The sequence below is a fragment of the Merops nubicus genome, unplaced genomic scaffold, assembly GCF_000691845.1.
Source record: "Merops nubicus isolate BGI_N331 unplaced genomic scaffold, ASM69184v1 scaffold3351, whole genome shotgun sequence".
NCBI classification, from domain to species: Eukaryota; Metazoa; Chordata; class Aves; order Coraciiformes; family Meropidae; genus Merops; species Merops nubicus.
The window spans coordinates 29,593-42,779 of record NW_008588835.1 but is presented as its reverse complement, the minus strand read 5'-3'; the positions used below and the strand labels follow the sequence as shown (position 1 = coordinate 42,779).

General features: G+C 49.5%; 1 protein-coding gene across 1 annotated transcript in view; it reads right to left on the bottom strand.

Moving 5' to 3' along the window:
- Nucleotides 1-13,187, bottom strand: part of LOC103781647 (dynein heavy chain 9, axonemal-like) — a gene marked incomplete at both ends in the record, with an annotated part of 74,934 nt that overhangs the window by 33,140 nt on the left and 28,607 nt on the right. The window contains 4 exons of the mRNA XM_008949365.1: nucleotides 4,099-4,338; nucleotides 5,812-5,914; nucleotides 7,399-7,564; nucleotides 12,543-12,750. Of these exons, the coding sequence (XP_008947613.1) occupies nucleotides 4,099-4,338; nucleotides 5,812-5,914; nucleotides 7,399-7,564; nucleotides 12,543-12,750 (717 nt within the window). The remainder of the gene's footprint in view (nucleotides 1-4,098; nucleotides 4,339-5,811; nucleotides 5,915-7,398; nucleotides 7,565-12,542; nucleotides 12,751-13,187) is intronic.

The following is a 13,187-nucleotide window of genomic DNA, read 5'->3' as shown; positions in this document are numbered from 1 at the left end:
GGGAGGCGGGGGGGGACACGCTGAAACTGGTTGGGGATCTGCAGAGGGGTTGGGGGGGTGTAACTGGTTGGGAAGAGGGGGTGCAAAGCCCCAGGGCTGTTGCAAAGGGTGAGGAGGGGGTGTCTTTTGCAACCACGCAAAGTGCATTTGGGCATTTGTAATACTGAAGTTTGCAGGGCTCTTCAGTGTGTTTAACCATGGGCAAAGATGAGAATCCTTTGCTGTGCAAAGGAGCGTGAAGTCTGGTGGGCACTAAAGCCCACGTGGAGGAGAAGCTCAGCAGGAGCCAGGCACAGCAGAGCTGCTGCTATCATCTCGCTGTCAGGAGGAGATAGAGGCTGGTCTCCCTCAAGTGCCACAGAACTTTATGTGACAGGCTGCTTGAAAATCTTGATAGAAATGGGAATAAAAGGCAAAATACAACCCTGCTGAGTCTATGATTATTATTTTACACAGATGACAGATATAATTTAGAGCAAAATACCATGGTAACCCTTTCAGATGGAAAGAAAGACAGCAACAGGGCTTTCTCTGGTGTGAGCCAGCAGGGAATATATTTTTTAAAAGCATAATCCAGAGCTCTGTCACTGCAGAGACCTGTCTTCTTTAATCAAGGGTAAATTGCCTGGAGCATACCAATCAATTTAACTCTGTGGTGCATGGTGGGACCCAGAGGCATGAAAAGGTGCTGCAGAAAGGCAAAGCAAGGCAGTGTTGGATTTTAACCACAGACAGGACCTGCTGCAGAGGAGAAGTCACAGATAACACCTTGGGAGGGGCCCAAAGGACTAGGAAAGACTGGAGGGTGACCTTCCCTGCACCAGTAACACCAGTAAGCGATGCAGGACAAGGAGCCAGGGCTGCCTTTCCTGACGATCTTGACGAATCCTGCTCCAGCCCCTTCTTGCTCCTCACCCTGGACTGTGGTTTCCAGCCTCTCCACTTGACATTTCCAATGAGATGTGACAGCAAATTTCAGCTGTTTTCTTACAGCTGGATGTTACAGTACTTGCTGAGCTTTCTGTAACTGCTCAAAGCCAGCCCATCAGCCCAGGGGGTTGCAGATAATCACAGATTTTGAGTCTCCTTGTTATCGTTTTTCAAAATCAGGAAGGAGCATCACTCAGTCCAGGCCCTCGTGGATTTCCACATTCAGCAGTGACCTAAATGTGTTTGTGTGTTCACCAGAGAAACCATGCCCAGGGCTGGCTTCCTTCTTCCTTTGGTTGCCCTTCTTCATCCACAGCCCTTTGCCAGCCCCAACCTGCCTAAAGACTTGTGATGCCCCTTGGAGAGGCAGTCCCACCCTGCCGTGGGGGTCCACATATCACCCTGGTGCCACAGAGGAGAGATCAGCTTATTTCTACATGAAGGCTTGAACCAAAGTTTCAGCCTGTGGCCTTTGGGCAGCTGATGCCAGAGCAGCAGTGGCAGCACTGAGTACAGTGCTGAGGCATTTGGTGTTGTCCTGATGAAGGTGAAGTCCAAAGATGAAAATCAAGTGAGAAGAGCAGATAAAATCATCACTGTGTAGGAATACATGGAATTTTCCACAACCTCCTCAAGTCAGCCATAACCAAACAGTTCATCTCAGGGGACAGCTACTCTACAGCCAAGGGAGCCTTGAAAGCAACACTGCTCCAGCAGTTCAGACAAGACTCCCACATAGAACAGGCAGATACAATAAAGGAAGACAACTTATGTCCTTGTACAACCACTGGAGCCCAGGTGGGATGTCCTGACACATTTCAGAATCACTAGACACCCATGAATGGGCAGCAGAATAAAACCACCCGTGTGTCCCTGGCAGGAGGAGCTGGACAGCCTTCTGGCCTCCCCAGCCTTGGTTAAACAGCCCCAGGACTCTAAAATATCATTTCATGTCTTCATCCATGACCTGGGCATTCTGCAGGCAACACTGACCAAGCAGAGAGGTTATTACACCCAAAGGAGGGACCTTAACAGGCTGGAGGAAAGCTGTGTGAAGTTCAATCCACTTTTGGGTCCCCCAGTAGAAGAAAGAAATCAATGTATTGGAGCAAGTTCAGTGGAGACCACCAAGGCTGTAAAATGCTGGAGCTCAGGACATGCAAGGAAGGGCTGAGAGAAATGGGTTTGTTTGGCCCAGGGAAAAGGTGAAGATGAGTCTTGCTGCTGCCTACAGCTACATAAAGTAGAGCTATGCAGAAGACTGAGCCAAAATTTTTTGGAGGTACGTAGCAAAAGAAGAGGCAGCAAACACAAACTGCAGCCAGGGAAATTCTGATTGAAACAAAAATATAAAAAATTCGCCATGGAGTGGATTTAGCAGTGCAACAAGGGCCAGGGAGACCATGGGAGCTCCAGCCTTGGAAACATTCAGAACGTGTCTGATCAGCCTGACCTAACTTTGAAGTTAGCACTGCTTGAGCAGCAGGTTGGCCAAGAGAGCTCGAGCTAAATCATGAACTTATGAAGATAACAAATGCAACACATGGAAACGCATTCCCAGAGTCCAGAGCTTTTTTCACAATTTCAGGAAAATAACTGTGTTCCAGCAGAGCTAAACAGGAAATCAGGAGATCTCAAAAACTTAAGAACATTTAAGGTAACAAAATACTTAAGAATGAATAGCAAAAGGTAAGGAAGGATTTCACAAAAAAATTGAACCACAATTTAAATAGACCTGACGAGAAGCAGGAGTCAGGTTCCTCCACTCCTGCAGCCTTGGGATAAATGAAAAGCCATCTGAGCTCCTGTCACAGCTCCCACCCTCTGGCCTAGGAGCTAGTTCTGGCAGGACATTTTCTAATATCCCACAACCTTAGCACCTTTCAAGCCGACTACAGTTAAAATTAAACCCTCCCATTGAAATGTTTTTCTCTCTCTGCCTTTCAAAGCACAGATTAACTAGAAGCCAGGATTTAACATGACCCACATCAAACAACAAAGGCTGCTGATGTTTAGCTGAGCACAAGTGACAGGTCTGATTCCCATTTGACACAATGGAGTTATTAGCTTTTTCAAGGTCCTGTTCTTGGATTTCCCACTACCTGTCATTACTTCAACTCTTGTCTGATGGACCAGACCAGAAGGCACTGAGCTTTCAGTGCCTACTTTGTAAAACGGACGTTAATAAGGGCAGCAACAAACCACAAACTGGAACTTTACTGCAGGTTATGGTGTTCCAAACCTCTTGATTTGGCTGCTGAGAACCTTCTCAAACTTTACTCGTCAGCCTTAAACTCTGAGAGGCTCTTTGAGTAGTAATACTGCCTGCTTAAAGGCAAGAAATTTCTGCACAGAAAAAAAAAAAAAACCCTCCACTGTTGGAAGAAAGCATTTCTAAAGATGAACAACTGCCCCCTGGTACAGAACCAGCTCCAGTGGTAATTGTTTCAGCAGTTAAGTCAAAGCTGGTTTGGATTTATTTTTCAGTTCTTTAAATGCCATCCTCCATGGACACGCTGAGTAGCTGACCAGCGAGAAGCTGAGGATGTGCCAGCAGAGGTCAACGAGCTGTTCTGGCTCCAGGCAGAGCAGCTGAACTAGTCACTGCTCTCCTGTCCTCAGGGCCAGGAGCCCACTAAGTATCCACCACCTGCTTCAGGACAATAAAATAATTTCCCTGTGCTGTGGAGCAGTGCTGTTAATCTCCACACTTACATGCATGGAACTGAGGCTCACAAAGCCAAGTCCACCTCCATCACACTCACCAAAACTCAACTTTAAGTCCTAGAGTCGGGAGCCCAAAGCTCCCTTCAATTGGTCATTTCTACAGCCACAAGGCATTTCAACCCACCCAAACCCTGCACCTCGTCCTGGAACTATTCATCCCTCTCTGTTGACCATAAGAGGCTGGAAAGTGAATAAGCTTCTAACTGTTGTTCCTCAAGGTCATGGGTGGTGGCTCTGGAATCCATACAAAATGAACCAGCAACTAGGGAAGAGGCCAAGGTCACCCCCTTTTCTCAGGGGACACACATGTTGTGTCATTGCTAGGTGGGAGACTGTGTTACATTGTCCACCAGGGCCAGCTGGGCTAAAGAAACACAGGCCCACAGCCTCCCATGGCACTGGGACAAGCTCCTAGTGCCACAGGACAGTGACTGCACTTACTTGGAAGATGTTGGAGAAGTCTCTCAGGTTGAAAACATAGTGGAACTTGATGGCTGTTGGCAGGAAAGTAGCAGCTACTTTCTGATGCAGTCCCAGGGCAAGGGCAACCAGCTGCTGAGCTGACTTCTGCACAGCAGCTGGGAAATCCTCACTCGTGAGGTGCTGCGTTAAAATGGTGCTGTAGATCCTGGACAAGGCATCCTGACCAGGGGTGGAGAGAGCAAACACACAAAAGTGACGCTGGGGAAGAGAAAGGAAGACATGGAAAGGTCAGAGGGATGGGCAACCACCTCACAGTCAAAAGACCTTGGGGATTTGAAGTGATGGGACACAGTTCTTGACAGTCTTATCCAGGCTGCCCTTCCCAGGAGAGGTTGGATCAGATTATCTTTAGAGGTCCCTTCCAGCCTGGGATGCTCTGTAATTCTATGACTCGCAGCCCATCTGAACAAGGCTATTTTCTTCTTCCATCCTGGCAGAGGACACTTGGCAACTGGCATCATTCTGCTCACTAAACAAGAGATTTTCAACTATCTCACTACTGCTGCACTGGAAGTTCAGTCCATTGAAGAGCTGAAGGGCTCTGAAGATCCCACCAACCTCTGGTGAAGCCCAGCCACTGTCTCTGTTTGAAAAAGCTCCCGGAAGGTGCACTCACCCAGAAGATGTTCCCTTTATTGATTCGGAGCTTGCAAAGACAGACCAGATGCCCCTATACAGGCACAGGATGCTTCAGTTTAACACTACAGCTTCCTCCTCCAAAGAGGAGCCACTCTTTGCTGACAGCACTCCATGCCTGTAAGTGTGGGGATTAACAGCCCTGGGCTGACTGGTCATGAGGTTTCTTCATGAGGGAATGAATTTTGCTCTCCACTATCCAGGCTCCCCAAGAGCTGGCAGGTCTCTGCCTGAAGTGCTCTGAGCAGCTGCCCCACTGAGTTATAGCTGCTCTTCCATGGGCACTCATTTCTCAGGGTACTTCTCCACTCCTCTCATGTGCCAACCTTCATCCCACAGCATGGAAAACATCTGCCCCACAGCTGGTGGGAAGGACATCGTCCCTCTAGCTGCTTTTTGTCCCTCTTGGATGCCAACAGGATCTGCTCAGTGGTTTTGATCTGCTGGCACAGGGAACAGCAGGTATCTCTGACCAGGCTCTGCCACCACAGCCTCATGGCTTGGAGAAAGGATAAGTAACATCAGAGCTTATAATAACTACCTCTACGACCCAGGCTTGGTCTCCCCAAAATCAAGCCCTGAGGTTTAAGATCTCTTCCCAAATCTATGCTTCTGTTACCATCAACACTTGCATGGTTTGGGGGGGATTTTTTTGGTTTTCTTCGTTCGGGTTTCTCCACCATCACCTCCTTTTAATGAGAATGTGCTACCAGCTCCAACAGGAAATTTTCAAAACCAAAACGTTTTAATGGACTGTGTTCCAGGGGTAAATATTAGCTAAACGAAGGCAAAACCTGTCTGTGAGAAGCAGGAGGTGTTAAGCTGCCTGGCAGCGACTTCTTCCTCTGACTGAGCAGCAGAATGTCAGGAAAAAACAAACAAGGGAATAAGGGAGCAAGTCCAGCGCTCCACCATCAGTCACTCAACAGATCCGTGCCTTTTCTCCTGACAAACTGGCAGCAGGATCAGCCCGTGGTTCTCCTCCAGGCTCCTGCCCAAACGCTCCAGCCCCCGGCCGAGCCCGCAGGGCGTTACCTGCAGCCGAGGGCTGACGGTGAAACTCCCGGCGGTGGGGTTCATGCACGACACGTACTGCACGCCCTTGATCTCCTTCAGCAACAGCTTGGTCCTGTCGTACCTTTGGGCAAAAGAGAAGCAGTGAGCACAGAGCGACCGTGGCCTGCGGGCGACGGCCGCCACCTCTCCCTTGGCGCCTGTCCCCGGCTGCCAACGGCCACTTGGCTTCGGGGGATCAAACTCTGCATCTCACCAAGGCAGGGCCCAGGCTTGCGTGTCTGTTTTACATGGTGTGGCACCCACAAGTCCTGCTCTTGGTGGAAATCTTTCTGCTTCAACAACCTGCAGCTAATATTTCTATGAGCTAGTAACAAGAGCTGAGCACAGCCCTTGGGTTGTACCCATCACCTGCATGGAAATGGTAGAAAAACACAGGACTGCCTCTGGTTGTGTGGAATCCCAGACTGGTTGGGGTGGGAAGGGACCTTTCAAGGTCATCTAGTAAAACCCAGCTGCACTGAGCAGGGACATCTGCTGAGGACTCCAGAGCTGCCCCAGCACTGCAGGGGGGTCTCCCCAGACTCTGAAGCAGCATGGGACCGAGGTGAGTAGGTTGCCAGAGGCAGCTGCCCACCCGTTGCCTGCACAGGAAGGATGGGAAGTCTGCTGCCAGAGCCCCAGGCAGGGTTACCAGTGGGGATAGGCAGCCTAAGGGTGGCACTGAGCTCTGCCCATCACTCTCCTCACCATCTCTGGAGCAAGCTGCAGCCCCACTGGACTGTGAGAGGGAGCATGGAGTGGACAGCACCCTAATGGGTGCTGATGGGTGCTGGGAGCACCACGGACGTGCTGTGTGCCCCTGCCACCAACACTCCCATGCAACCAGCAGAACCCTCTTTCTGTCTGACCTCCCCAACAGGCACAGCCCAGAATTTCTGCCTCCCCTCCACTGTCTCCATAGTTGGGAAGCTTTTGGCCAAGCTTCAGACACCCAAGCAGCTGAGACTGGAAATTCCTACAAGTCCCTGTCCCTGTCTGCCCACGGGGAGAGCTGCAAACACTCCTGTCCTAGGCAGTGCTGCCAGCTCCAGTGTACAACACACCAACCTCTTTCCAAAACACCGAACTGTTTGCCCTTCAAATGACCTCTGCCTAGAAAACACTTGTTTGCTGCTGCCTGGCTGAAAACCACAGGAGGTGCTCAGGGCAGGGGGGTTCAGCTCAGCTGAGTCCCAGCCACAAGCTCGCTCCGCTCGTGGCACCGCGCTCCCCTTGCAGGACCACAGTCACCAGCTGCAGCAGAAGCCAGCAAAGCTCCTCTTCCCCAGGCTACAAGCACCTGGGTTTGTTTGCTGGGGACAGGGGAAACCCTGAGGCTGCACAACACACAATACTTGGTTCACCCAGAGCCTCCCAGCAAGATCCAGCCCAAGCAGGATGCGACAGCAAACACGGGATGGGATGGGATGGGATGGGATGGGATGGGATGGGATGGGATGGGATGGGTGGGATGGGATCCACACTTTTACTGCCTCTCAAAGCCCATCCCCGACACTGGAGCTGAACAAGAAAGGTCTGGGATGACCAAGCCCAGCAGCTTCCTACCAGTGGCCATAGTCCAGGTGCTGCCTGAGCAGTGTGTGGGGCTGCACCGTCCCGTAGGCATCCACCTCGGGCATGTTCAGGTCATCGATGAAGTACACGAGCTTCTTGGTTCCTGGGGGGCCGTAACTTCTGCCAGCCTTTTTATCCAGAGGCTTCTCGAGCATGGCTGTAGGGGGGAGAGGAGCAAAGCTAAGTCAGTGCTCTGAAATAACACTGGTCCCCCAGCCCAGCTCCGTGCTGTGCTGTCTGCAGCTACAGCACCCCCAGGAGGAGCTGAGCTATGCGCAGGATGGGCACAGGGTGAAGCCTCTGGCCCCCTCCAGCTGTCATCTGGGCTGGGCATTGCTTTTTGGGGAGAAAGAGCTGGTCCTGGCACAGGGTGCTGCTCAGCAGCAGGATGGTGGCTGTCCCCAGACAGTGGCTACAAAGCAGCTGGGAGCCCTGCACGGGGCTGGCACGGACCCTGGGGCAGCTTTTTGGTCTGACTCAACCCAAATCAGAAACCTCTCAATTCCTCCCTTCAAGCACAATGCAGCCAACAGTCTGCTGCAAACCAGGTCTGCTTCAGAGCAAACAAAGGCTTTTCATGCAAGATAAAGCCTTCTGAAGCCCTTCTGCATGATTTTTTAAACCCAATCTCGCTTGCTGAGGTTATTTTGATCTGCAGTGAAATCCTCTGCTGCCAACCCCAGAGACACAGCGAGCACATGTTAGCAAGGGGAAGAGTGGCTGGCCCTGGGAGGGAAAAAGGAAGATGCTGTGGGAACAGAAGCCTATGAGCCAAAGCTGATTTTGTGAATCTAAGTGCATTTTTTACCTTGGTTAGACAAAAGAAATAGGTGATTTCAGGGCCAAATTCCTGGACGTCTTCAGAACAATCAAAATAATGCATTTTATTTAACTGCAGCAAATATTCACAGGTTCTCTGATTTCCTCCCCCCTCCCAGCATCATCCAGATAATGTGACAAGACTCAATTCCAACACAAGCTGTCAAATTACCACCTAGTTTTTGGCAGGGTCATGCCTGTGCAAGGGAAAGCATGGAGAGAAAAGTTTCTCATTTCAAAGCTTTGGAAGATTTTAATTTGTTTTAGCAGCAGGCTGAGGTTATGCGTTACTCTAGATTGTAAAATATGGGGAATATTTATAGTACTGGGCTGATATTTTATAAAAACCACCCCACATTGCTGCACATAATGTTTTATAGGTTATTGATTCCCTTGATTGTGGCATGAGCAACATTTACTGACTCTAAGTGGCAAACAGCAGCAGCTCTCCTGTCCCAGACCTTGGGAGAAAACCATGGTTTTCTGCCATGTGCTTTCTTGGAGAGCATCCTCAATCTCTGCTCCCCTGAAGCCGGAGGCAGAATTTGTTTAATTTACACAGTTTTAGGTCACCAACAAACTTATAAGGTGCTGTATAGCAGCACAGTAAGCAGCAATCCTTTGTAATTAGGGAAGATTGGCAAATGTAAATGGGACTGGGAATTTTTATGAAAATCTTGTGAAAATGTACACTTGGGCCATTCATTATCATGTGCAAAATTTATTAAGGAAGATTTATATTCTGTTTTTTTCAGAGCACAAATCTTTGAAACCATCAATTTTTTTACTGCTTCAGTGCACTGCAGACAGCTTGTCTTTCCCACTACTCAAAATGCAGCTGATTTTGTGTCATAGACAGTTGCTGCACAAAGGAGTGAACTGTGCTAAGAAAAATGATGAATCTTTCCTCAGTGGAGCCTCTCTCTCCCTTCAATAAAACCACAATATTTGAAATTTCTGGTAGCAAGTTAAATTAAGTGTTTCAAATAAGCATTTAATTTAAATTTAATTAGTCCTTAACATATAAAATCAGCCCTTTTTGAGGTTAAACAAGTATGCAGGAGATTCATCACACTGAAATGCAATTACTGGGGATCAAGTGACATGTTCGTGAAAGCTGCATTTTAATTCAAAGCTGTATCTCATGATAATAATAAAGGGTCCATGTCTCTGCCTCTGAGCTCCTGGCATGCTCAGATTAGCACCTGAAAGAAACAGCCCCTGCAAACCAGACTGAGCAAGTGTAGCTCCTCTTGCCTGCTGGCTCTTCATCCTAGAATCATTAAGGTTGGGAAATACCTCCAAGATCATCAAGTCCAACCGTCAACCCGATACTCCATGACTACTAAACCATGTCCCCAAGTGCCACGTCCACACGTTTTTTGAAGCCCTCCAGGGATGGTGACTACACCACCTCCCTGGCAGCATGCTCCAAGGGGGAAAAAAAATATTATTCCCTGTGACCAAGGGGGGAAAAAAATCAAATAAAACCAAACAAAACCCCCCAACATTTATTGTCATTTTTTCAAGGCAGATTCAGAGCAGAAAGGTGCTGAATGACGGATGCCAGGGATGCATCTGATGCAGGAGCAAAGGTCCAAGAAGGCACAAAGCAGAGAAAGCTGCAAAGTGCAGGTCCAGGACAATGGGTTGAGAGAGCAGCAAATGCCCCATTAAGTGGTATTCAGTGAGAAAACAGCAAAGAAAATCCCCAGATCGGCTTCAGGCTTGGGCAGAGAGGGTCTGGCTCCTTTGAACCCCTGTGCACATTGGGTGGCACAGGGAGGGAGGTTTGAGCCACCTACCTGTGCTTCCCTTAGAAGGTACACCTTAAAAATCTCTGCACCAACAGACACCTTCTCTAAGAAATGAGTGGAAGGCTCTTTTCAAAGTAAAAAGTAAAATCCTAAATTTGTTTTGTATCCATGTTTTACAAATTTTAAGATGTGCCTGCTGGGAAAAAAAAAAATATAAAAAGCAGCCAACTGGCAAACTATACAAAAAGAGGCAAATTCACTCTAAAAAAAAAAGGAGCAGCAGGGAAGCAGGCCAAGCAGTATAAATGGTGCTTCCGAAATGCAAACCTCACAGGCACATCTTCATCCAGAGGCAGGATGACTTGCAGAAGCAGGTCGCCGTCTCAGCCTGGAGCTCACGGCCGGAGTCAAGAGGGATGTGCTGCCAGGTCTGCCCATGGAAACTCCAACAGCTGCCCATCCAGATGGGGACAAAGGAGCTCACAGTCCCCCAGCTGGGCAGCTGGACAGACAGGCAGACAGCTCAGCTCATTTACCAGCTCAAGGGCATTTCACACAGACACAGAGAAAAGGAAAAGGGGCAGCTGGGAGGGGAAGGGGGAGGTTGTAACCATCACACGAGGGCTGCAAGACTGGGCAAAAGGTGAGATTTTACCCATTCTTTTGCTTGAAACCCAAATAATTTGCATTCACACTGTGGGCAGAGGCATGGGCAGGAGAGCGTGGGATAGTGAGCACCAGCAAGGCCAGAACCCCATCACACCTGCCCCAGAAAGCTGATGTGGCCCCATAACATGGCCCCAGGTTACCCAGCAGGGGCTGAGCCTGTGCTGTCCCCGCTCTGCAAGCAGATCAGTCCCAGAGGATAGAAGCATAGAATCACTTTTGTTGGACAAGAACTCTGAGATCATTGAGTCCAACCATCAGCCCTACTCTACCAAACCCACCTCTAAGCCATATCCCCAAGCACCACATCTACATGGCTTTTAAACACATCCAGGGATGGGCACTCCACCACCTCCCTGGGCAGCCTGGGCCAATGCCTGACAACCCTTCCAGTGAACAAGTTCTTCCTGATGTCCAGGCTAAACCTCCCCTGGAGCAGATTGAGGCCATTCCCTCTTGTTCTATCATGAGTTACTCGGGAGCAGAGACCAGTGCCTACCTCTCTACAGCCTCCTATCAGGGAGTTGTAGAGAGCAACAAGGTCCCTCCTCAGCCTCCTCTTCAGACTAAACTACCCCAGGTCCCTCAGTTGCTCTCATGAGACTTGTTCTCTAGGACAGTTTTAAGCTCTGACACCTTTCCTAAAATGTTCGTGGAGTTGGGAGCCTGGCAGAGCACAGGAGAAGCTCTGGACTCCCACTGCCTTTGGCACCGGGTCTGGGCTGTGAGCATGTCCCCATCCAGCACCACTTCACCAGGAGCAACCCAGACAGTGAATGTTAAACCCTCAGTCTCCCTGATGCTTGGCAGATGTTGGGGGAATAAAAAGATTTCAGGATATTGGGGTCAAATCAAGTCACACAAAGGAAGCTTTTTTTTTTTTTCATGGCAACTCACAGCTGTAAATTCAACTCAAAACAAACCAGGTTGTTTCATTCCTGGAAAGTAAATACATGTTAAAAATTATCTGATCTCTCTTTTGGTCAAGGCAAAGTGAAAATGCCATTCCAAAATGGGCCACTTTTCAAGAATTCCCTCCTTTCTCTCTGGCACTGAAGAGACTATGTGGCAAAACTGACCTTTTCTTAGTCTCAAACCGCATTTGTCAGTGATGTGCCCAAATCCTTATCAGTGATATTCTTACAGACTTTCCCAGGGCCACCAATTGCCTGGGCTCTGAGTCCTCCATGGTCCACAAGCCCTGTGCCCCCCAGAGAGATGGGGATGTGGGACCTGCTCCATGGAGCACGATGGGCTGTGGCAGGATGTGGAGGCACCAGGAACCAGCACCCCTGGCTTACAGCCTGCACATATCCATTAGCATCATCCTGGCTGCTAACTGGGATGTGATTTCTGTCATTGCATTGAGGACAGTTTGGATCCTAGCCAAGAAGTCCAACCTATTCAGTATGGGCTTAAATTCAAGCATACTGAAGACACATAGAAGTGCTTTGGCTGGAAGAGACCTCTAAGATCATCAAGTCCAACCCTACCCCAGCACTGCCAAGTCCCCACTAACCCATGTCCCTCAGTACCACATCTCCATGGCTTGCAAACCCCTCCAGGACACACCTCAAGTATGAGGTGCATGTTGTGCAAAGCAGCAGGTTTAAGTCAGTACTTTGGCACAGCCCTGAGCCAGAGTTGTGGTGTTCAGAATTCAAACCCTCATGTTGGAAAACGTCATCTTCCACAAAACCAGGGGTCTGCTGAGCTGAGGGTTTCACAGTGGGTTTCATGAGTCTATGGGTGTCAGCGCAGTGCCCACAAACAACACAGACAGCTCACCCACAGATATTCTCCCAAGCACCGCAGTGCACACCCCGCTCCAAACCCCACCAGGAATTCGGTAACCTGCCAGGCAGAAGTCCCGTGACTCGTCTGTTGCCTTACCTTGCAGCATGGCAGAGGTGGTGTAGTAGTTAAATGGGACCTTCTTCACCACGTAAGCATCTGTGTCCAATGAGGAGAGCTTGTCCCCCACCAGCACAGACTTCCCCGTGCCACCGTTGCCCACCAGCATCACGGGGCGCCGGCGCTCCAGGAGCCTGTCCATGAAGTACCGCACACGGACCGTCTCAGCGGTGGGCACCAGGCAGGCCTGAGAGGGGCAGAAGGACCAGGTCAGCATCCCCACCCCTGCCACAACCCCATGGTTCTGGGGAGAAGTAAAACTGGGAGAGCCAGGGAGGAGTGAGGTGACCCCAGTTTCCAGACTGCACCAGGAAGGGAACAATATGCTGCTGCCAACCGTTAAAATCAACCTGCCTGTGCAGATGAAAACTTGACAGCTGGATGCTGGGAGCAGCATCTGGATCTCCCCACCAACACACATTTTGCTAAAATGGTAACAATTTTTACAAGTCATCTGCTCACTGTGGCATTTCTAAAAGGAAAGAAAAGTGTAGCTGGCAAATGCAATTCAGTAGCTGCAAGAAACTCTTTCTTTGTCCAAATCGTAAAAACATGTCTAGTTTCAGCCAAGCAGAATGATGACATGGTGTCCCACGGGCTTTGTAACGACACTGTCTCACATCC